The sequence below is a fragment of the Lynx rufus genome, unplaced genomic scaffold (assembly GCF_022079265.1).
Source record: "Lynx rufus isolate CCGP_SWC_20201006 ecotype Redwood Valley unplaced genomic scaffold, mLynRuf1.p SCAF_3, whole genome shotgun sequence".
NCBI classification, from domain to species: domain Eukaryota; kingdom Metazoa; phylum Chordata; class Mammalia; order Carnivora; family Felidae; genus Lynx; species Lynx rufus.
The window spans coordinates 161951143-161977409 of NW_025814845.1; the positions used below are offsets into that span (position 1 = coordinate 161951143).

Here is a 26267-nt window from a genome sequence, read left to right on the forward strand (position 1 = left end):
TGACAATCACATGTACAATATATTCCCCCGGTATACACACATGACAAATAACAATCACATGTACAATATATTCCCCAGTATATACACATGACAAATGACAATCTCATGTACAATATTTTCCCCCGGTATATACACATGACAAATGACAATCTCATGTACAACATATTCCCCCAGTATATACACACGAGACAAATGACAATCACAGGTAAAATATATTCCCCCAGTGTACGGCATTACTGTTTTATTGGGCTTTTGCTTTGTGTGCTTTGCAGATACTGCATTTTTTACAAATTGAAAGTCTGTAGCAACCCTGCATCAAGCAAGTCTATTGGTGCCATCTTTCCAATAGAATCTGCTCACTTCATTTCTGTGTCACATTTTGGTAACTCACAATATTTCAAACTTATTCTTTCATTATTATATTTGTTATAATGATCTGTGATCAATGATTACAACTCACTGACAGCTCAGATGACAGCATTTTTTTTTTTACCAATAAACTACTTTTAAGTTAAGATAAGTACATTGGTTTTTTAGACATAATACAATCGCACACTTAATAGACTACAGTATAGCATAAACATAACTTTTATACGCGCTGGGAAACCAAAAAATTCACTTGATCCATTTCATTGCAATTACAGCAATGGTCTGTCTGGTCTGCAACTGAACCTGCAATATCTCCAACATACGACTGTATAAACAATTCATATTCCCAGACAGTATATTTGAATGCAAATAAATCAGTGATGTTATTATAGAGATAACCACCTTAATTTTTTAAATAAATCACTTCTTACTTTAAATTATTTTCAACATGTTTCACAACTGAATGTAAAACACTGCTGTTCTAGAGCAGGGGTGGGCAAACCGTGGGCCTACAACCAAATTCAGGCCACCACCTGTTAGGTAAGTAAAGTCTATTCTCTATTGAAACACACTCTCATTCGTTTACATATTGTCTACAGTTGCTCTGCACAGAGTTAAGAAGTGAGATGAGAGACTCTATGACCCACAGAGCCTAAAATATTTATCCTCTGACACTTTAAAGAAAAAGTCTGCCAACATCTATCTCAGACCGACAATCATTCAAAGCTCCACTGTATTGGGAACTTACATGTCAATACATCAGACAAATCAATTTCATTCTCTTCCTGTTTTGTTTTTTGGTTTTTTTTTTTAAAGCAGTTTTTGTACTTAGATTCTCAGAGCTCCCTGGACTTAGGCATCACCACTTCATGTAATTTATTGTTATTTCCTTGGCTCCCTCATTTGACTAAGGGCAGAGTATCTATGCAGTATCCCTGTTATATAATAATCCCAGTACCTAGCATAGCAGCTGGAACACAGAGATTCTGTGGATATCTGCTGAATGCATGTCTGAAAATAAGCATGTGATTTAACACAACCAGTCAAGAGTACAGGAGAGATTCAATCCTACAGAAACTTGTTACTCAAAGTGTATCCTGCTCAGCAATGGAATACTTGGGACCTTGTTAGAAATGCAAAATCTCAGGCCTCACCAAAGACCTAAAATTGAATTTTAACAAGATTCCCAGATGAAAATTTGAGAAACCATACTATACAATGTGGTGCTTAATTATATTAAACTCATTAGTTTGATTCCTAATATGAGCTAGGTCACTTTGCATGGGGAAAAACAGCAGCTCCAGGACTTCATCCTTACCCTAATCCTGAGCTTCAAGACATAAAGACTTATTTTGATGACTTTGACAAAGGGGGTTCTTTGTTATTTTGTTCTTTTATGGGGGTAGGGGGAGAAACACTGTTACTAAAAAAATAGGTCCAAATGGGGGGACTATTCAAATATTTTGCCTATTCCAAAGGAGTATTACCAGAGAATGTCCATCCTAATTTAAATGGATTATAAAGTATATGAACAATTTTAACCTATCAAGATGTCTGTTTCTATGTCCTCTTAAAATTGAGAGGTGTTCATAAAGACTTCAAATAGTTTTCAAAATACAATGGCAGTATTTTGCAGGTTAATAAACTGATTTGTTTTGTTGTTTCACTGAAGAAAAGAAAGGGAAGTCAGCACTACTTCCTGATATTTGTTTCTGGAAACAAACGCTAAAAAACCATAGCAGCTATGACCTGCCTGGACTAAAAATAATCTTCAAAAAGGCTGTTGCTCGATGAGTTTGGTAATTTAGATACTATTACTATCCCTTTTGCAGAAAAGAAACTGACACTTGAGGATAAACTAACTTAAAGATTAAACAATAAGTTAAGTGATGAGGCTGAGATGTATGGCCCTTAAATACTCTTATATAAGCCTCAAAATAATCAGAATTAGAGTTGTAATAATTTGCGAAGTACTTTAAACTACTGGACCAATTTACCAGAATCTTAGTTTATCTCAACTGTGAATTCATAGTGGTTTTTTTTCTTTTGACCATTCCATTAGCCTCTACATTCTAAGCACGTATATTTTGCTATATAATCTTGGGCAAATCACTTGACCTCTATGAGCCTTTAGTTCATCTAAAAATTGACAATCTTCCTTAAATATCTAGTACATAATATTTATTCAAAATCATGTAAGTTTTCAAATGCAAGTACTATATAACATGCACTTAAAAAGACTGACAAACGTGAACATAATCAATCAAACAAGGTTTCCCCACCATCAGTAGAAAAGCAACAAAGCTAAGATGGTGGGGCAAGGGAGCGGGTGGATGTGTGGAGGGTGATTCTACAGGACAGAAATCTAACAGTACAGGCCACTACAAGAGAGAAGTTGTTACAGGCTTACAAAAGACCATGCAAAACGACCTACATATTTCTCAAAGCAACACCATGTAACAGTTATAAAAAAAAAAACTAAACAAATTTCTGATTACCTCTAAGTATGTATGTTTGTATGTTTTTAAGTAATCAGGCTTAAGACACACTAGTAGTAGAAATACAGATCAGAGGCTATCTCTGGGCATTAGGTTGGAAGAACAAACTCCAATAAGAGTCAAAGAATGCAGTCAAAAATGGATTGGGGCGCCTGGGTGGCTGAGGCAGTTGACTTCGGCTCACGTCATGATCTCATGGTTTGTGAGTTTGAGCCCCACATACAGCTCACTGCTGTCAGCACAGAGCCTGCTTTGGATCCTGTCTCCCTCACCCTCCCCTGCTCCCACGCGCGCTCTCTCTCGCTCTCTCTTTCTCAAAAATAAACATTAAAAAATGGATAGGGGCATCTGGGTGGCTCAGTCAGTTAAGCATCTGACTTCAGCTCAGGTCATGATCTTGCAGCTCGTGGGTTCGAGCCTGGAGCCTGCTGCGGATGTTGTGTCTCCCTCTCTCTCTGCCCCTTCCCTACTCTCTCTCTCTCTCTCTCTCTCAAAAATAAACAAACATTAAAGAAAATTTTTTTAAATAATGATTTTTCACTTATTATAAGACTGCCAAAAATCAAAAAGTTTGATAACACTGTGTTGTGAAGGATGTAGGCAAAAAGTACTCTGATACACTGTTGGGTAATCTCTATGGAGAGAAATTCAGAAATACCAAACTTACAAAGGCATACATATTCTTTGACCCAATCGTTCCATTTCTAGGAACCTACAAGTCTAAAATAATGCGCAATGGAGGTTACTGAGTACTGTTTGTAATAAAAAAAAAAAAATTGGAAAGAAATGTCCATCAGTGAGGAACTAGTTACGTAAATTATGGTACATCCATAAAACAGAATACCACCAAATCTTATATAATGACATGGAACACACTTTTAAGATACATTGTTAAGTGGGAAGAAAAACAAAGCAAGATGTAGAAAAGTGTATTAAGGTATGCTCTAAGGTATGCTCTATATGGGAGAAAAAAACATATATATAAGTGACTGCTTATATACACAGAGAATCTCTTTGGAGGGTAGAAACCAAACTCATTGACTACATCCCAGGAGGGGAACTGGTTGCTTGCGGAACTGGAATTAAAAGAATACTTTTAATGGAACTCTTTTGTACTTTTTTAATTTTATGCACTAATGAATTATTATTACCTATTAGGGAAACACAATTTCTTAAACTTTTTAAAATACTTTATGGGTAATAGAGAACAAATATTATCTTGAAGGAAGTAGCAAATGATACTTTACAGCTGATGTATCAAACATTTGCAAAAAACATCTGAAACTCTATCTCCCCTTTTATTTATTTTTTTTTAATTTTTTTTTCAACGTTTATTTATTTTTGGGACAGAGAGAGACAGAGCATGAACAGGGGAGGGGCAGAGAGAGAGGGAGACACAGAATCAGAAACAGGCTCCGAGCCATCAGCCCAGAGCCTGACGCGGGGCTCGAACTCACGGAGTGCGAGATCGTGACCTGGCTGAAGTCGGACGCTTAACCGACTGCGCCACCCAGGCGCCCCATTATCTCCCCTTTTAAATCTACAGAGGCTATAAATTTTGAGAGGATAAATGGTTTAGCTTCTAAGTTTACTAAGAGAGTTAATAGGTTTTTTTTTTTTAAGTCAACCTGATTTCTATCATTCCTCCTTCCAGTTTAAACCTGACAGTTTCAATTCAACATTTTCTGAGCATCTTACAAAGTGAATACAAAGATTAATAACATGTATGACCTGATAAATGGTTTGACAGATGTATGTAATAAACGGTAAAAGACACCACTTTTTTTTTTTTAACGCTTGTCATTTTCATGAACAAGAGGCAGCCTGATGTTGGTGAGAAGTACTGGGATTGAAAGAGACCAGGACTATAGTTCCATTTCTTCCCTTAATGAACCATATAACTCTGCATACACAAAATCTAGCAATCATAACACCTGGATGGCCTACCATACTACGAAAGTGTTAGAGCAAAAGAAGATATATGTGAAACCAAAATCTTTTATCATCTGTGAAACACTTCAGAAACATAATTATACCACCCATATGAAGTTTTAGGGAGAAATATTTTATTTCACTTTTTCTTTCTCTAGCTTTCTTTGCTGAAGAGTTCTCTGCTTAGCTGAAGTTATTAGAAACAAAACTTTATTTTTATTGTTCTTTCAAAGTTAATAGATGACAAAGCCAACCCACTTGTAAAGCATTCAAAGAAAAAAGTACATTTTTACTCAAAGTTACATATGTAAAATCCCAAACAGAGGAAAGCAGGTATTCATCTGCAACTCAAAGTTGGAGCTTACACAGCACATTAACCAAGGCCTTGATGCTCTTACAATGGAGTGTTAATGAGACCAACAGGAAACCTAGGGTGGCAGCAATAAGGGCAAAAAGGGCCAATACAGAGTGGAGCTACAAAAGTACCAACAGCTGTGGCTGTCATGCTGGTAGCCTTTCAGCCTTCTTAATGATATGCTTTGTCAGTGCTCTTAAGTTTCAAGTTGCTTGTTTAAAATCTTGCTCTATTATTTTTTTGTTTTGTTTTGTTTTAATTTTTATTTAGTTTTGAGAGACAGAGCAAAAGTGGGGAAGGGGCAGAGAGAGGGGGAGACAAAGAATCTGAAGCAGGCTCCAGGCTCTGAGCTGTCAGCACAGAGCCCGACGCAGGCTCTAACTCACAAACTGTGAGATCATGACCTGAGCCAAGTCAGACGCTTAACTGACTGAGTCACCCAGGCACCCCAAATCTTGGTCTATTCTTAAGCAATGAGAGCAATTCATTTACCTCAGCCACCACTGATGTATACTCACGATTCAGATGAAACAAATCCTATCTTCTACCACTAAAAGGCTAGCAAACACACGCGCACGCGCGCGCGCACGTATCCTGCTGGCTTGGAGGTTACCCTATCACATCTTACCATCAGCTCAAAGAAAGCAGTATATCAAGAATAAATGCTAACTAATGTTGGCTGGGGAGGGTAGTGACTCCAAAACCAAGATCTAAAAGTTAGATGTGTGATTTGGTTCTTTATTCACATTCAATTAAACATTTATAAAGAGCCTACAATGTTTTGCTTCTAGGCCTTTGTACATGCTGTTCCCTCTGCAGGAACCACTCTTTCCCACCCCACCCATTTGCTTCCCCACCTCACTAACCTCTCACATGTGACTTCCTCTGAGAAGACTTCCCTAGTTTTCTCCACCCCTTCCTGTGTTTCCACAGCACTCGGTTTTACCCCATCAGAGCCCTTATCACTGTGTTAATTACACAGACAGTATGTCCTTTACCCAGGACTTAATCACTGTGCTGGCACCTGAAAATGTTCCATACATACTTACAAAGCATACCAGACATTGTGCCAGATAGGGATACAAAGACAAAAAAACAAGATCCTAAATTCCCTGTCTAGTAGGAGACAAGCTAAAGCAACAATACAATATGAAATGGGCTACGATGGAGGCATGTACAGGATCTCAGAGGCATAAAGAGCGCTAAGTCACCCTGGAAGCAGGATGAGTAACAATGAAGAAAGAAATGGAAAGAGGATATGCCTAAATTAAGCCTGCAAGATTAAATAAGAGCTAATCAGTGAAGAAAAGAGAAAAGATAATCATTCCAGACAGGAGAAAAACAAGAGCAATAGAAAACAAGGTGGATCTGAGGAACTACAAGTAGTTTGGGATGTGCAGTGGTTCTCAAACCTTAGCATGCATCATAATCACTTGGAGGATTTATTAACACACAAGTTGCTAGACCCCACCCCCCAGTTTGTGATTCAGTATGCCTGGAATATGGCCCAAGAATCTGCATTTCAAACATTTTCAGGTGACACTACTACTTCTAACCCCTGGGACAACACTTTGAAAACCACTAGTATAGTGGAACACAGAGGGCATAAGAAATAGCAGTAGACAAGTTCAGAGCAATGCGATGGGGTGAAGGGGGTTAAAAATTATATACACTATACCAAAGAATTTGGCACGAAAGAATTTTAACCAGAGAAGTAAGTTTAACTTCAGAAAGATGGTAATAATAGCTAGTATTTATAGAGCACTGGATTTTATGTATTCTGTACTGTCCAGTAACTATTAGACATATATGGCTATTTCAGTTAAATTAAATTAAAGTTCTTTAGTCAAACAACCACATTTCAAGAGCCACATATGGCCAGTGGCTACTGTAGTGAGCACAGATATAGAACATTCATTCCATCATCACACAAAGCACTATTAGACAACACTGATACATATTAACTCATTAAATCTTCAAAACTTCATTTTGAGATAGGTACTGTATTATCTCCATTTTATAGAAAGAAATGTGGCCAAGAAAAATTAAGCAAATTACCCAAGGCCATAAAGCAAGTGCTGCCAATATGGGATGCAAACCCAGATGGTCTGGTTCTTGGGCCTGTGTTCTTAATCACTTCTTAACAAGATCATTCTTGGCAATAATGTGGACTAGAGGGAAAGGATACTGGAGGAAGGAACACCAATGAGGAAACTACTGAGGTAAATCAGGAGAGAAATGACAAGGACCTGCACTGAGAGAGTAGCAGCTGGAATAGCAGTTAATTAAAAGACGTTAAAGAAGCAGAAAAGACTGGGGGCAGACTAGAGCTGAATCCAAAAGAAGTGCAAGTGAAGTGTAGAAGATAATACCAAAGTTTCTTTTAGGAATCAGAGTCAATGTCAATGTCTTGTACCACAGTAAGAAATCAAAAGAACAAGTTGAAGGTGATAAATTCCATCTGGGTCATCACTGAATTTGAAATGGCTGAGGAAAGACACTACACTATGGGATATACAAGTCTACAGCTCAAAAGAGAGGTTTAGATTATGAATTTAGTCATTAGTATAGTGAAGGTTAAGTCTAGACAGAACTCAGATGGTTGAAAAACAAGTAGGCACAGATCAGGACCTTAGGGAGTCCAATATATAAGATTCAGGCAAAAGATAAGGAGCCAGTAAACTGAAAATAAATTAATCACAAAGATGCAGAAACAGACACCTAGCAAAAAATTATCCCAGAGGTCAAGGGAGGAGAGAATGGTTAACAACCATAAATGCTGCAGAGAAGTCAGGTAACATAAAGACTGAAAACTGTCCATAAGAGCTGTTTCCAATGGTGCTCTAGGCCAAAGGGCAGATTGCAACAGATATGGAATACAGACTTTTTCTCAAGGAGTTTCAAAATGAAGGGAAGACAATAGAGTGCAGATGTAGAGAAGGATTTGGAGCAGTGTTTTTGTTTGCTTTTACTCTAATTTGATGGGAGAGACTTCCCCACGTTAAGGGGAAGACTGGGAATATTATTGATGGAACAAAGCCCCCGAGACAGGAGAGAACAGGTTCCTATACACAGAGAGATGAGCTCTAGACAAGACACTTCTTTTATAACCTCTGAAAAGGTAGCAAAGGGGGTAAAATACCTACAGACGTATGTAGGTTTGTGTGGGAGGGGTATAAACTGAATGAGCTCATATGGCCAGAGAGATTCCATTCTGTGAAGGAGAATACAGGAGGGTCAGCTGACAATGAGAAAAGTGAAAGGGCTGGAGGAAATACTGAACTGCTGCAGAGAGAACAGACTAAAGACACAGACATACATCCCAAAGCAGAACTGATTAGATGTTACAAATTTGTAAGTGGCATCCCACCACATGGTTCGTGTAATTTTCTTCAAAATGATAAACAGTCCCATAAGAAGCAGGGAGAGAAAAATGATTGGCTTAATGTCAAGTCTGGGGTTTGCCAATTGGAGGAGTAAAGCGAGTAACTGAGGTGATAAACCATAAGGCCAAGCAATTAGAAGAAAAGCATTAGAGTGGTGGGAGGGGGGCACCCATCAAACTCACACATGGAACCTTCTCCAGAATATGCACCAAAGGAGACCCTGAGAAAAAAAAGAGCAGGTGCGTAGGAGAGAAAGGTGAAACATTAGGGCACTTATGGTCAGGAAGTAGGATAAAACAAAATTTAGGTTTCCATAAGTACACTGTCCTGGTTCAAAGTGTGTTCATGAGAGTGGGGGTGAAGTATGTTGTTTCATGAATTTGTCTGAATTTCGATGATTAGGTAAAAAGCATCTGCTTCTGTCCTAACCCCCTCAGCAAGTTCAAATAGAGGGTTTTCAACCCTGGCTGTACTGAAGATGCACATGGCGACCTCAAAACAAAACAAAATTTAAAAAATCTCATATCTGGGCCCCACTGCTAAATTTAACTGCCCTGGTGTTTATTTTTTGAGGCTCCTTGGGTCAAAAGTGGATTTAGTATCACTGCTTTAGATTTAAGTTACAAATTTAAGAATTTACTGGCATGAGAAGAAATTAAATAACTAAAGCAGGAAAATGGTAAAAGAGGATCTAAACCCTAAGTCAGATATTTAAAGATGTGCTCAACAGAAAAGTTGGGAAACCACCCTAAAGCACAGCATCACACTCAACACACAAAAAAATTTAATAATGTTTCTAAGGGTTCTGTTACAGGTTCGAGAAAACTCAGGAGTTAAATGCTTCACTGTAGCCAATGAAAGAAAAAGAAAAACCTGCACTCTACTAAGCAGAAAGAATTGAAAACCAACTTAACAGCACCTCTCCAGGTCAACTACAGTTCACAATTCCCTGGAGGAAAAAGCAGCCTATAATATAAGCATGATAACACCGCCCCCCCTCCCCCCCCCCCCCCGCCACACACACACACGGAATCTCTACCTTCTGCACGAAAGGTAAATGGCAAAGGAATCAGCTGTCTTCTTTCACACATACAAAAATTTTAAGTTTTTTAGCTGACAGATTTTCTTTCTACGTCATTTTCTCCCTAATCAGTTTTACCAATAATCTTAAAACCACCCAGTTATTGTATAAATAACTGTCTCCAATCTCAATCTTTATTTGCCATTACTGTAACGCACTGCAAAATTTTACCACGAAGTAAAATAATGCAGAGATGAACTGTTAGTCAAAACGACCAAAAAAGACAAACATAATGTTTGCTGCCTTCTCTTTTAAGGTTTGTTTCCTATTACAAATCATCACCCAGAATTAAGATTCTATGTATACATAACAATGCATGGTAGACTCTACATTTCTGTTTTCCCCATATTTAATGCCTTTAATAAGAATTACTTCATTAATAGAAAAGCTTGTACCTTTCTATCTCAGTCCTAAACATTTTAAGTTCTAACCAATTATCCAAGTCACTCCAAAGATCTATGTTGTCGACTTTCTGAAAATCAGACTTAACTATAAGCAGACCTTTTTTTTTTCTTTCAAAATTCAAGTACTTTCTCTTCCAGCATTATGGTAGCTCAACATGTTCTTCTGATAGATACCTAAAAACAGAGGACCACTTTCTAATTCCTCTAACGTGGACCATAAGAAAGCAGTCTTTTACAAAACGATAAAATATTGCTTCAACTTTCAAGAATGTACAGCTATCTTCAAACACTGAAACAAGCTGATTTACATATTTGTGGTTTATAAAAACCACCAAAACTCTCTAGACCAGAGTTTATTCTATGGTTTCCATTAAGAAATACATTATTTTAGGGGCGCCTGGGTGGCTCAGTCGGTTAAGCGTCCGACTTCAGCTCAGGTCACGATCTCGCGGTCCGTGAGTTCGAGCCCCGCGTCAGGCTCTGGGCTGATGGCTCAGAGCCTGGAGCCTGCTTCCAATTCTGTGTCTCCCTCTCTCTCTGCCCCTTCCCCGTTCATGCTGTATCTCTCTCTGTCTCAAAAATAAAATAAAACGTTAAAAAAAAATTAAACAAAAAAAGAAATACATTATTTTATACTTATTGCTCTCTAACACTTTAAAGCAGTACTACAGCCTAATGAAAAAAAAAGCAAAGAACTGAGAAGGGTCTGACCACTTTCTCCCAGATTAACCTGCTGCATGGCACTGAGCTAGACACTTAAATCTCTTTGACCCTCAATTTCTCTATTCATGAAATAAGATTAGAAATACTGTTATCCAAGACTGTTACTGGCTTAAAATTCTACAAAATGCAAAAGATTCTTTTTTTCAAAGAATTTATCTGTATTTTGTAAGCATAATATAATCCAAGTATAAAATATACCTAACACCATAGCTAGACTTATTTTTCCTTAGGTCTTTTTTTTTTTTTTTTATTGCCAGCAGTTAAAAACTATTTTGACCCAGAATGGCATTCTGCAAATCGAAATACTACACCACTATAATCCCTATGCTTAATTTCAACCCTTAACCAAATAATACCATATTACAAACAGTTTCTTTGCCTGTTCCCTAATGAAGTTGAGAGTAGTTCTTTGGACTTGAATTTACAGAGTTATGTACAGTGCTGATGAAAGCCATCTGTCGGGAACTATGACTTTCCTGTCAAAGGAAAACACCAGAAGAAGCAGTCTAGATTTTCCTGGGAACCAGCTGCAGCTGAATGAGTCCTAATCCTGCTCCAGCTGGGAAAAGCAGAAGGGTGAAGTCGCCACAGGTCTAATTCATCTGCTGCAGGTCCTTTGTGAACTGACTCCACCCATGAGTAGCCAATTGGTAAACAACTTTACCAGAAGGAGGCTCTTAATAATTCTTATGCGTAACATTCATTTGTTTCTTTAAAAATGTTTAAATCAGAACATGAAAAGTATTCATTATTCTAATTTTAACACTTCCCAGTTCACTTTTAAAAAATCTTCTTAATTCTACTTTAACCAGCCAACATGGCAGCCAGATTCAGTCCTCTTATATAGCTAAGATCCAAGTCAGTATAGAAAATATACTTTCTCCAATACTCTAAATAGAAAGAAAAAAAAATCCTATTATCTATTTGCTTTCATAGTATTAAAGATAAGTGTAATATAAAAAAACACTGGCTCATGTGTCAGGATGAACTAAATAAAAAACAGGCAGCAAAGACAAGAAGATAATGTATTTTGCATACATTTTCCATTTGGTGTTTTATGAGAAGCCATAATGAAAACCTGTATTATTAAATGTTATTAAATGGCTATCATATAAATATATTACACCTATAAAATTTAACCATGTCAAATTCTTCTGAGCCTTCAATAAGAAAACATGTCAAAGCACTCAGAACAGTACTCAATGCATTGTTAGCCCTTTAACAAATGTTAGCTATTAATAGGTTTCTATAAGCAACTGCTTACATTCCCTTGGCCTACTGATACAGGGCAAAGAAAGGTCAAAATGGTTAGATCCTCTAGGTCCTATTCCTGAAGCACTTTGTAGTATCTGATGTCTTCATTAATTTCTTCCCTTTATTTCATCAATTTATTAGAAATTAGTCCAAAAAAGAGTAGAGTGCTAGTAACTGTTAAGTGTAAGAAAAATGTTTAGGTTGTGTGCATTGGCTAGGTATAGAAGTTTTGATTAGCAATGGCTAAACCAAAGGTTGCTTTAGTAGCTCAAATTTTCTTTCAGGGTGCCATGGACTGAAAATTACCAAAACACACAGAGCTCACAAGCTAACTAGAAGACCAAAAATTACCTGTACAGTTGATTGAATTTAAATAAATACTGCATTATAAGTATTTCTCTGCCTGAATTATTTTTAAATTTCTGGGTTTTTTTTTTTTTTTAAGTAAGAACAAGTCTGCTGAGACAAAGTCAATTCCTAACCCCATTTATATTTAATCTACCTCGATAAATTGTTAGCAACAAATTTTTATTTTTTATTTCTAGCCAGCTTTTCCTCACAGTCCAGTTAGAGTCACCAAAAGTTGATGTAGCATCAATCTTACTATAAAGGCCATTTCCAAATAGCTAAATCAAAGCTTTATTATTCTTAACTCAGTGTTTTCAAATATGAAAACATATTTGCATCCCTACATCAAAAATCTAAGTTCCTGTCAAAGTCCCATTTATTCTACAAATTTAAAATGTCAAATTCCACTCAGAAAAATAATTTGGATTCAGTATACTAAGAATTTACTGTACTGACGTAACTTATTTTAGAAGGTTTTAAATGTATCGCTTGGTCTTTCTACTCTAAGTTACCTACCTTGGTAATAACTAAACAATAACATTAGTTGACAATACTTTCTCTTCCCTTTCCAATTGTAATGCTTCCGCAAATTATAACTCTGTTCCATAATACTACTCCACAAAATAACATTTCAATGCCGTGGTTATCATTAAGAGTACAGTTTTCTGGACTAGTAAGAAGGAACATAAGCTAGATTTTTCTGTGTGTAAAATGAACCCAGAAATTTGATATCAAGGTGAAAATTATTCCTGAAAAGGTTCCTTCCAAGACTCAGTGTCTAAAGATAATTTTTTTTAGTGTTTAGTTTTTTAGAGGGGTGGAGGGGCAGAAAAAGAGGGAAAGAGAAAGAATCCTAAGCAGGGGGACTCGGGGACTCGATCTCATGAGATCATGCCCTGAACCAAAATCAAGAATCAGATGTTTAACCAACTGAGCCACCCAGGCGCCCCTAAAGATAATTTTTTAAATAGACCATCATAATCTCAAATAATACAGCCCCACCCAAGAAACATCTCATTATTTCTGAAATTCACAATGCTTAATTGATATGAAAAAAAAAAGAATGTATAAACTAAAAGCTGTATTTCATAAACTAAAAAATAATTCCAAAAATATTTATTTCACATCTCTCTACCTTAATCCTCAAAAAGACCTAAATCCTAAATTCATTGTTCACCGTAGGCATCTAAATGTTTGTTATATGAATAAATGAAATAAATGAACAAATTATCTTACAGTAAAATCTTTCAAAAGCAAATAAATTTTCAAGAAGCAAGTTGTTATTTAAGCCAGTGTCACACTATCACTCTCAGCTATATGCCACAATTCAAGGGAAAGCAACATTTGGTCCAAAATGAAAGCACTCTACTTACAACCATGCAACAAATCCCAAAGTGCAAATCAGAAAATTTCAGTGATAAATAAAATGAAAATTAATAAGCACAGAAATTATCTTTAAGAGAAATAAAATGTCATGTAAACAAAATTATTTTTTTATACATCGCAGGCACACAAAACTAGATTTTTCATAATCTTTGGTTTCTGATACATTCTTATCACTGATTCAAAGTCAGTTTTAGAATTCATTCTATGATAGAAAGAGAAAAAAAGGACACAAACCAAGAAGGGGTAGGGGGTAGAAGGACATATGGCCTTTCATAATTAGAGAATGTGCTATGGAATTAACACCAAAAATATTCACAACTGTGTACCTGAGTGCAGTGTCAGGCACTGTATGTAACAACTCCCAAGAGGCAGCAGGTTGCTAAAGCTGTTACAAAGATTGGAGCCAGACTGCCCAAGTTCAAATCCCGGCTTTGCCACTTAATATCTCTGCGACTTAGAGAAATTAGTAAACCTCTTTTATGCCTCAGTTTCTTCACTTGTAACATAACAGTACCTACTTCATGGATATGTATGAGAATTAAATGAGTTAATAGATGTATAGCTTTAAAGTAATGCGTGGCACGTAGTAAACACATCAAGTTAAATACACTTACCATAAACTACCACAACCCTAAAGCTAGCTCAGAAATTTCCCTTACAACATAGATTTAACTTTTAGATCATAGTATCCCATGGATTTTCCTATTTATCAGTGTGAAAACACACTTAAGTTCAAGTGTGTTCACAAAAACTCTTAAAAAAAAAAAAAAACTATTTCTACACAGCTGATCCCACAAAAAGCAGCAAACACTACTCAGTTGCTGAAAATCTAACATACAGTTCTACGGTTCCTTCCAAAGGCTGGTATCTCCAAGCAATAAAAGTTAAAAATTGATACAGAAAAAAATAAAGAGGAACTTGAGATAATGCCAATTCAGTTCCAGAGTGCCTGGCCCACAATAGGTACTCACTCAATAACCATTTGCTGAATTAATTAAGGCCTAAATGTGAAAGTACTTCTGGCCTATCTTTTCCTTTCTCCATCACTGTCAAATACACTCTGTATAATTTTTTTGAGAATATCTAGGTTCATAACAGCAAACCAATCAATTTTTAAAAGAGAAAGGAAAGTACATAAAATACAATAAAAAGAACAAACATATAATCTGTTCAGAGGAGTAATTCCTCACCATATTACGATTTTGAATGTGAGCTTTTCTTTGGGGGAAGTCACTCAGGAAATTCACTACTTAAAATAAGACTATTTAAAAATATATAGCAGATCTCATCAACTCTAACTCCATAGATACCATAAAATTAGTTTTTAATTCAGACCCATACACATATATAGGAAGTCTATTCAACAAAACTCAAAATACATTCTTAAATGTATACTCCAAGTTTAGTTACTTCGGTTAACAACACTATATATTACAGTTATGTAACCTAAAAGATATTTCTAACTAAAGTCAACCAACAAATCTCTACTGGATTAAGCTTTTTTTTTTTTTTTTTTTTTAATATAGAGGTCTCAGCCCAACTGCAAAATAAGATGGTTCTCAAGGTCCCCTTTCAAAAGTAAAATCCCAGGGTGACAAAACTTAGATTTGTCCCATAGTGTACTATACTGGCTACCTTTTAAAAATACATACACAATTGATACTTTATATATGGCTAATATTTTCAAAAATTAAAATATCTAATTCAAGCAAGGGAAATTATAGTAAAAGCAAGCACCCAGGTGTTCTGGCAAAAAATTTATAATACCTAATTCACTGATATAACACTGAATTCATTCTAAACTATAAATTGTTTCCTGTTTCCATGCAGTTAACCTGTAAATCATTTGGCAACAATTTTTGGAATCAATCGTTATATTTCACTTAACTTCAGCCATATGTGATCAAGAAACAGCTCTTACAGTAAGAGTTCTTACAGCACTGGACTACAGAGTAAAGCATTTCAGTTATTTGTCCACCTTGAAATTTTAATACCACACTTTTAAATAAAATGCTCAAATGACACACAACCATTCTAACAGAATAATTTCAAGAGTAATAATGGTTAAGATAATGTTTCTATTTCAAAGTTCACTGGGAAAATTGAACCTTAAAATAGATCTCTAAAACTTCATCAAAGAAAAATACTGTTATTTTTCAGTTGCTATTTAAACAAAAATCTATAGCTGGGTTACTAACTGCAATAAATTTAGACTGAACCTCAAGTATTTTTAAACACATGCAGTGTTAACTTTACAATCTTCTCATCCTAGAAGTAGCTTCCATGATCTTAGGCAAAATAAAGATTATTTTACTATTGTATACTAAAATGTGCATTAAGTACTACCACTCTCCCCACAACTACAATTCAGAACACTTGAAATAAATTCACAGCTAAGACACTAGGTCAATGCAAAAAACTGCTACTGACAAAATTCTCTTCATCTCCTAATATCTATTGAAAGGCCAAAATTTGCTGTTTCTTAGCATACTTTTTTAACTGCACAAAATAACAGCATAAAACACAGCACATTACCACTGTGTACCAAAACTCCCAACTCCACAGAACTTTAGGAATACAGAATACTTTTTCCTGACCCATGTAGTTACACCGCTCATAAATAACACTTAGGACTTCATCATATGCAAAGAATACATGACAAAAAGTTAGAATACGACAAAAATAAGAATTGATAAATTTGCTTAGCTACAACTACGGATGGGTCAGGAGACTCAGTCTCACTCCTTCCTAATGGTAATGTGCAAGAAAAAAGAAAAAAAGGAAAAAGGTTCTTAGAGTCACCTGCTTGTTTCAAATCCAAGCCTCGAACATTTAGGAGTGCTCATCAACTTCCAGCAGTAAGATATTCTAAGAACTTATAACAGCCTTAAAGCTGAATGCTACTTTTAAACTCTAATCTAAATCTGTTCTTTTCGGTACATCAATACACTCTGTATGTCAGGTGTCAAATATTTCAAAGTATCAGGGCAACTGGTATCTACTGAATTCCAGCAACTTACCAATAAAAAAACCAAAGATGATCATTCCCTAAGTCCCCAAACACAAAACTTGAACATAACTTCTACATACTTCCTAGAAACATGACTTTCTAGCATGCTATATCTTCAGCTCTATGAACACTGATGCGTATACCACTCTTACCTTATCCTTTTCATGTGGAAGGAGTGACACTGGAGGTAAAGAGGAAAGAGACTCACAACTCTCTTTCCCATCCACACTGGTTGCTTTAGTGTTGAGCCGATAAAGAGGTCCATCTTTAAGGAGTCTGCCGTGGCCAACGGCTCGTTTAATAGCCAATCGTAACTGCTGGTGAAAGCCAGAGGCAGCGCTGCCTCCAAATAATGCAGACACATCCTTCTGACCTTTCAAAAAACGTTCAATGCTTTTCAAAGTTGAGCCACTGGACTCTGCCAAGCCTTCAACTGCCCGCTTGATCAGTTTATTCCAATCTACGTTTTGTTTATTATCCAATTTTCCATGGTTTCGGGGTTTAGGAAGTGCTATTCGCCCAGGATTATCAGGATCTTTATAGGAATTGAGTCCTTTATTTGAGACTTTTAAAATTGTTCCATCTTTAACACTCAACTCCAATTGTTCTAAAACAGTTTTACGATCCAAGCCATGGGATGAAGACACTGCATTGCATATCCTTTCTTCTGAAGGACGCTGTTTTTGCTTCTTCACTTTTTTGATGGCCTCCAAAATCCACTCCGTATACAGCGGGTTAGCGAGTTTTACCATGGTGAAGGATTCTGTATATCCATAGAGTCGTTATCCCTTATCCTGATGCTGAGTAAGTTTTATACCATGGAAAACAACATTCTCGGAAGCTGGGAACCAGTTAACCATAGCATACAAGTTTTCTGGCCTGAGTCCTTCCTCCTTGCACAAAACAGAGTGCCTCCTCACTTTTACTTCAGAAACCAAAACAACCTGTTATTTGAAATGTCTTTAAATTTCCCAATAAATTTCTCAATAGCACCACACATGGGTCTCTTCATGAACTTGTAAGAACTCAAGAACATCCCATTCCCAGCAGAAAAATGTGCATCTTATGCCTGAAAAACAATTAAAACAAGATCAGTTTCCTATCAAATCCCACTTTGTAAATAAGCTATAAATGAAACATCCTAATCTTTAAAAACAATCAAATAGCAAATGTTTATTGAGCACCTGTAGAGTTTTAACAAGTTTCTATCAACATTCTGAAACAATCATGTATGTATGTAAAGGATTGGAATAAAAATGAAAAAAAAGATGAATAATTAGGATACAACAGGTATACAAGATGAGATATACTATGAATGACCTTAGGCTACAACTAACCAGAGGGGTGCTGACTATTCTGTACTCCACAATCTCTGCTCACCAGTCTATGAATTCAAACTCTTCCTTGTCATCTTTCCCCAAGAAACTATTCAGCACTTCAACAAGTATCTGGATTAGTAGAAAGAATCCTGCAATGAAAGTAAGAGTGAATCTTTCATCTTTCAAAATTCCAGACATTCAGACTGCATAAAAACAGTCAATAAAATAAGGAAGAAAACCGTTGAGAAAATTTTAACTATTTTATATAAAAAAAATACTATTTACACAGATCAAGTTCATATTTTAAGTAAACACTGCAAATGGAAACAAAAATATTGAAAATCATCAAGTGTCAGAAGTGCTTAAAGAATTTTAAAATAATCCAATTTCATTCAAATTTCAAGAATAACATGCTGATAGCTTCTCCTAAACCAAACTAAAACACTAATATTCAATATAACGGCAGGAATAACTGTCAAAATGTTCATAGCCAAGCTACAGATATAGCAACTAGAAATGAGAAAGGCCCAGAATCACAGGGCTCAAATGCACACACTACATGTCAAATGCACAATATTGCCTGTCAGCAGGTCTAAAGAGAAGATCTCATAGATTCAAGATTTCTGTCCTGAAATGAACGTGAAAGAGTAAAACACAAACACATAAATACATTGCCTCTCCAGGATCAAAGTCAATATTATTCTTTCAGACAAAAGAATCTGGCAGATACAGATCTTTTTAAAAATCACCAAAATAACGAATTCTGAAACCAATTAACTTCTTTGCTTCCAAAAATAAATGTAACTTAGGTGATTTTTAGGACGCCTGCTCTTATTCTGAGAAGCATTTACATTACAACCTAAAAAATTATATGAAAAATGGCTCCCGCAGCAATTATTCTTAAAATTAATATTAAAACCAAAAGCAAAACTAACATATTAGAAAAGCTACAGTGCTATAAACTCTGATAGGAAAGAAAAAGGCTGAAGTAAACACTCAAACTTGAGCCAAGATTTATTTTTAAATTAGCTGGCTAAAAAGAAGCCCCCTGAGAGAGCTATGCTTCATTCTGGTGAGAGTCTCGAGAGGATAGAAATCATAGTATTATTACTCCAAGAACGTTCATTACGTAGGCATTAACGCTAAACTGAAGGAGAAGCTACAATCTGAGTTTAAGAAGCCGGGAACGTCCTAATTGATTATGCTCGCAGGTGAAAGAATGAATGACAGCTACTCATTGTCTCTCAGGCCAGGGTTTTCACCAGTCTCCAGGTCTTCAGACAGTAAAGCGCCTGCAGACTTGAACTTTAACTCTCTGAAAGTACACCAGCGGCTAGAGAAAAACTACTCCTTGCTTCCGACAGTCCTTCCCCGGCCTGGATTCCCCACCCCCAAACACATCTTCGCGCTCTCTTTTTAAAGAGCGAGAAACTTTAAAAACTTCAAACTGCACAACCCTGCAGCTTGCCAACGGGTAGCTTCGCCGTACCCATCAGATGGAAACAGAACCCAAAGACTAAGTTAACAATGAAATCACGTGAAAGAGTTAAGAGCAATGTATCTCCCATTCCCGGTTCCTCCAAATCCTAAGCCCCACAGAGGCCGGTTCAAAGGAGGCGTTTGGGGCACGCAGGCTGCCCAAGAAGCCTGACAGGTCCGGCAGCTCCCGTCCAAACCGGCCGAAGGTTGACAGGCAGCCCGCCGCCTCCCCTCCCAGCGCAGGGGCTGACAGCCCGACAGACACAACACCACACGTGCTGCCTCCTCCGCACCACAACACCCGCCAGCCTGTCACCCCCACTTGCAGCCTCAGCCCCGCTCGGATCTCCGCGCACCCCGCCGGAGCCGGAGAGCGAGCACCCGGGAGCGCGGGCAGCAGGGGCCGCGCCCGGCCTGGGACAGCGAGCGGCCGGGCGCAGGTGGGGCCGGGGCGGTGGGCGCGCCCCCGAGGGAGAGCGGGCTCGCCGGCACAGCCCAGCCCGAGGCTCCGCGGCCTGGGCCGCTCTCCGCCCGCCCACCCGCCGGCTCCCCGGGGCTGGGCCCGGCCGGCGGGCGGGCGGCGGGGGCGTTGGGCCCGCGAGCGCCGGGCCGGCGGGCGGCGCGCGGGCCGCAAGGCGGGGGGAGCCGGGCGCCGGCCGGGCGCGAGGGGGCGGCCTCGGCGCCCCAGCCCGAGGCCTGGCGCAGAGCAGCGGGAGGCGGCGCAGGCCGCGGCGGGGCCTGCAGCGGCCCGCCGACCCCGCGAGGCGGCGGAGCCGGCTCCGGAGCGGCTCAGCCTCGGGCTCGACGGCCAGGGGCAGTCGCCGGTGGCTCCTCGGCTACTTACCGGGGGAGAAGAGAGCCGGGATCCCGGAGCCCCGGGCCGGACCGCGGAGATGCCCCAAACTGACACGGCCGCCATCTTGGAGACAGTGAGCTCCGGCCGGGGGGAGGGGAGGCGAGGCGGCGGAACAGCCGCGGGGGGAGGGGAAGCGTCGCGAGGGAACGGCTGCCTGGGGGAGGGAGAGGTAACAGCCTGGGAGGGAGGCGTGGGGGAAGGAGAAGGGGGAGCACGAGAGGGGGGCGGGCGAGGAGCGGGAAGAGCTGCGCCGAGAGCCGGGAAAGGCCGGAGGGCGGGGCGGGACAGGAGGGAAGAGCCGGCCGGGCAGGTCACGTGGGGCCGGTACAAAAGGCCAAAGCCAAAGTGGGAGGAGGACCTGATGGGGCTGGAGGCCAAGAACTGGGGGTTCCTTCTTGTCTTTCTCACGCAGTTAGGTCAGGCAGATAGCGGGAAAAGGAAATGGTGTATCCCCATTACACAGCTGGGGAAACTGAGGGCAGGCGCATGGGTGGGGTGGCTTCAGTATGGCACGGAAATCCGGTAGCCAGACTATCTGAACTCCTGATGATGTCTGTTTACAGTTAGCAGATCCTCCCTCCCCACTTCTGTGCTCACACCCCACTTCCACAGTAACTCTCCCGGAACCCGAGGTCAAGAGCTGGGGGAGTGGGGAGGGGACAAAGAGCGGGGAGGAAGTTGCCTCCCTTTATCATTCCCTTTTGGCTCCCATTGCACCCCACACATGTCACCCTACTGTAGGAAAAAGAGTGGGTGCAATGAGGAGGGAGGAGAGGGTGGAAACTTAGACACCCGTGTGAAGCCCTTTCACCACAATGACTTCATCCTCCCCACATCCGAGAGGCTTGTTGGACCTTACCAAGCCGTTTTTAAAAGAAACAGCAAAGACTCAGGTCCAGTGACTTACACAAGGTCACACAGCTCTTCTGTGGCACACATCTGAGTTTCAAGGCTTGATCTCTTTTGTTCCAGTGCTTGTCTTCTACCCATTCCCTATGCAGAATTGCTCTTTTCCAAATTGAAAGCTGAACCACGAACTGGCACTTTTCATGGCCTGTCTTCTGGTGGCATGTATGTTTCTTTGTCTTATCTCTTATCTAGTAAACTCCTTGAGGCAGAGATTGAGTCATACGTTTTGTTTTGTTTTGTTTTTTTCTGCAGTAAATGACAAAAAGACATACTAAATGCTTAATAATTCTTAGTGGAAGTGTATTCCTGCTACCGGACTTTTAACTGCTGTGTACCCCTCTGTATAAACTGTCCTCCCCATACCTCATGTTATCTCAGCATTCCCTTGTAAAACCACCCTCTCACTCACTGCCTTAATTTTAATGTGTATCTCCTTTCTGAACTCTTATAGTATTCACCATTTGCCCTATTCCTTTGGCACTTGATACATTGCTCTTGCGTACATTTAATGACTCTATTCCCAAACATATGCTCTTCTGCGATGCCTCTTTGCATCTCCAGCAGCATAGTCTTGTACAAGCAGTACAGACTCAAAAAAAAAAAAAAAAATTAGAGGCGCCTGGGTGGCTCCGTTAAGCCTCCAACTCTTGATTTTGGCTCAGGTCATGATCTCATGTTCCTGGGATGGGGCTCTGCACTGACACCACGGAAACTGCTTGGGATTCTATTCTCTCTCTCTCTCTTCCTCCCTACCCCGCACTCACTAGCTGTCTCAAAATAAATACACATTTAAAAAAATGTTGCTAGTGAATGAAAATTTTTTCAGCCACTAAAAAAAGATGGAATTTTTACCCCCAACACAAGCCCTGCCTTGTTTATTCCTGGACCTCTACTTTCCTTTCTCTATAGCTTTTCTCCATTCCAATCCTTAGCCTTATTATTCTACACTACAGACTGTCTAGATCATTCAGTAATAACATAACATATATCTTCAGATGATAGCCGAGCCAACTCAATATCCAATACCGACACTGATAACTAAGTGTGGTGTGGTGAGATTTACTGAATCACCATTCATCACTTATATCCAAGCCATGTCCCCAAATGAGGAGAGAAATTTGGGGACACAAGATAATCTATAGAAAGGATATTTTCCATCTTGGATGAATCAGACAGATGTACTCTCAGGTAAAATGGGAGCCATTATAAAGGAAATACATCCAGGAAAAAAAAAAAAGTAGTGTTGGGTGGAGGGGAAAAATGAGTTCTTCATTTGAGACTTGTATGTGGTCTTCACAAGAAAAACAATACAGAGATGAGTTGTGTTTGCTTTGGACAATTTGAAAGAAAAGTTAATTCATAGCCAATCCTGTGAAAAGACCAAACTGGAGTTTAGGCACACAGTAGCAAAAATTTAAAACCATTTGCAACAACAAAACACAGTTTAGCATTTCAAAAAGCTTCCATAGAGAATCTTTGCTTTTACATTTGCATAGTGTAATGGTGCATTCAAGTCTTCTCAAAATAAAAGTTTTGCAACAAAGATTAAAGTCCTTATCTTTTGCATGTTAAAAAAACAACCCCAGACTTGAAAGGACAGTTTGTCTCTTTTGCTTTTTTTTTTTTTTTTTTAACATTTATTTATTTTTGAAAGAGAGAGAGAGCACTAGTGGGGAAAGAGCAGAGAGAAGGAGACACAGATTCCAAAGCAGGCTCCAGCCTCTGAACTGTCCCACGGAGCCCGACATGGGGCTCGAACCCACAAACCGTGAGATCATGACCTGAGCTTAAGTCAGATGCTTAACTGACTGTGCCACCCAAGTGCCCCCAGTTTTTCTTGGTTAAACTTTATGCAGAATTCAGCCTTGTGGCATTGGCAGCTGAAAGTTACTTACCTCTGACTTTTCAGTTGTATTTGTTAACTACATTTTACGCAGAGTTAAGCCAAACCTAAAATTGGAGAGCTGTTCTATCCTTGTTTCAACAGGAAAAGCTTTAGTCCATTTATATTTAATATAATTACTGCTGTATTTGGATTTATACATGCCATCTTACTAGGTATTTCCTTTTGCCCACTTATTTACATCCCTTATTCTGTTCTTTCTTGCCTTCTTTTGAATTAAAATATTTTCAATATGCCATTAATCTCCTCTATTAAGTTCTTAATTACACATTCTCCTATTTTTTTTAAATAACTATTTTTTTTAATGTTTATTTATTTTGGCAGGGGAGGGCAGGGGCAGGGAGAGAGGGAGACAGAGGATCCAGGGCAGGCTCTGCACTGACAGCAGAGAGCCTGATGCAGGGCTCGAACTCACAAACTGTTACATCATGACCTGAGCTGAAGTAGGACATTTAACAGACTGAGTCACCCAGATGTCCCTTAATTACACATTCTCTTAGAAGTCTTACATTACAACATGCCTGTTTTACTTATTACACTGTATTATAAATGACTACTTTTATCACTTCCCCAAGAATGCTAAAACCTTAGAATACTGTGCTCCCACTTACCCCTTCCTCTTTTTTGTTTATTGTTGTTATGGATTTTAATTGCACATATATTTTAAGCCATGCAAGATTTTATAATCAGTGTTCTGTACAGTCAGTACTCATTATGTTTACCTACACATTTACCCATTATTTACACCTTGTTCCAATATGCATTTATGTGCTTCTGAATGGAATTTTTGCCTTGTGTTTGAATAATTCTTATGTTCAGAGCAGGTCTGCTGGTGACAAGTTCTCTCCATTTTTGTTTGCCTACAAACTTCATTTTATCCTTAATATATTTACTGAGTATAGTAATTCTAGTTTAGCATTCTGATTTAGCAAATTTTTCCCCCCAGCACTTTGAAGATGTCCTCTGGTTACCATCATTCCTTTGTCACTCCTTTGAAAAATAACATCTTTTGGGGTGCCTGAGTGGCTCCTTGGTTAAGCATCAGACTTTGGTTCAGGTCATGATCTCACAGTCACAACACTGAGCCCTGCATTGGGTGAACTCCAGCCCCACTTCAGGTAAACCCCACTTCTCTCTCTCTGTCTCTCCCTCCCTCTGTCTCCCTCTCTGTCCCCTGTGGGATTCTCTCTCTCTCTGCCCCTCCCTCACTTGCACCCCCTTTTTCTCTCAAAAAGAAAGGAAGAAAGAAAGAAAGAAATGTCTTTTTTCCTCTAGCTCCTTTTAGTATTTTTTTTCTTCAGTTTTCAACAGTTTTCCTGTAATATGTCTAGTTGTGGTTTTCTTTGTATGTATCTCACTTGGGTTCTTGAGTGGGATGAGTACCTCTCATGGCATTCCTTGAATCTATGGCATAATATCTTTTACCTGTTTTGGAAAATTCTTGGTCACTATCTTCCCATTTCTCTTTTCCTTTTAGGATTTCAGTTATACATATGTCAGAATTTTTCACTCTTTACCATCTGTATTGCCTCTCATCTTTTTTGCCTCTTTTTGAATGAGTCTGTATATGATGTACCTATCTATCTAAATTTTCTCTTCAATCTGTTGAGTTAATATTGGTCATTGTATTTTTAAGTTCTAGAATTTTCATATGTTTTTTTTAATAAAATCAATGCATTTGGAGAAATTCTCCATCTTTTTATTTATGTTCTCCACTTTTGCCTATACTTTCTTGATATATCAATCCTAGCAATTTTAAACCTCATTCTGATCATTACAATAGCTAGATCTTCTGTGGGTCTATTTCTATTGTATATACTTTCCATTTGTTTTTGGTCATTTTGTTTTTACTGGCTCTTGGCCTGCCTGGTACTTTTTAATAGAATGCCACACATTAAGTATGAAAAATCACAGAAGCTCTGGATAGTATTACCTTCATTTAGAGAGGGTTCACTCTGTCCCTTACAAAGTAGTTGGAGTGAGACCTGAACACCTTAATCAGAAACTGAACTAACTTGAGGTTGGGTTTTGGCAAGGCTTAGTCCACCTCTGTTTTGCTGCTTTTCCTGTCGCACAACTCTGCAGGTGTTCAACTGAGAGTCCTGTGTGTTCCCTGGGGTCCTTGGCCCCAGTGAATACTCAAGTCTAATCCTTGTTTTCTCAGAACAAAAAAATCCACTCTGCTTTTCAGAGGTTTTCTGCCTGGTAGCTTAGCTTTCTTTCTCATGCATCTTCAGAATTTGGCAAGTCCCCTGTGGGAAACTAGCAGTGTTAGGCTCTTTCACTCTCCTTTCTCCCTGGGAATCTGGCCCTTCTGGTCTTTAAGTTTTGTCTCTCCATCCTTGCTTAATGGCCCAAATCCCTGCCTTTGTCTTTGCCTCTTGGGGCCTTTTTCTTTGCTCTATTCCAAAACTCAGGTGGTCTGATGCCCAGAATTTTCCTGAGGGACAAAGGTGCTAAAGAATATCATATCACCTCTAGGTTTAGATTCCCTTCTTTAAGATTGTGTCCTCTTGAGTCCTGGTTGCCTCAGCTGCTTGCTGATGCCTCCAAGTAGATGTTTTATATTGTATCTGCTCACTTAATTATTTTAAGTTGGATCATTATTGGTTGGCTGTAATTACTCCATCATACTCAGAATGAGGAAAAGTTTTAAAAATGAAAAACGTCTGTCCTTCCTTTTAATTAGAAGAATGTCTGAACAAGCCTTTCCTAAAGTATCAAGATACAGTTTCCAACTGTGTGTATATCAGAATCATGTGAGTACTTTTTAATAAGTAAAGATTCCAGGATTCCATACCAGACCTACTGAATTGGAGTTTTTGAGAGTGAGATGAATTTGGCCCTCTATTTTTAAAAACTCTCCAGGTAAGAACTTCTGTTCTAACCATGATTGAATAATGGGGACTGGATTCATCCTCCCCTCAAAAACAACTAGAAAACCTGGCAAAATAAATGAAACAATGGTTTTCAGATATTGGGTAACAGCATAAGACAGTGATCACTAAAACATAGAGAAGTAAACAATTGAGCCATATAATTGTTCCAGCCAACT

The 26267-nt window shown here is 38.8% G+C and overlaps 1 protein-coding gene across 3 annotated transcripts in view; it reads right to left on the bottom strand.

Annotated features, from left to right (window-relative positions):
• Positions 1-20482, bottom strand: part of KAT6A (lysine acetyltransferase 6A) — a 114034-nt gene extending 93552 nt beyond the window's left edge. For 2 of the 3 annotated variants that reach the window (XM_047090644.1, XM_047090642.1), the window contains exons 1-2: positions 20389-20482; positions 16899-17815 (exon numbers count right to left, since the gene is read on the bottom strand). In XM_047090644.1, the coding sequence (XP_046946600.1) occupies positions 16899-17498 (600 nt within the window). In that variant the 5' untranslated portion in view covers positions 17499-17815; positions 20389-20482. Of the gene's footprint in view, positions 1-16898; positions 17816-18126; positions 18272-20388 lie in introns of those variants that run through there. The other variant, XM_047090643.1, reaches the window with a different exon arrangement.
• Between the last annotated feature and the right edge of the window lie 5785 nt (positions 20483-26267).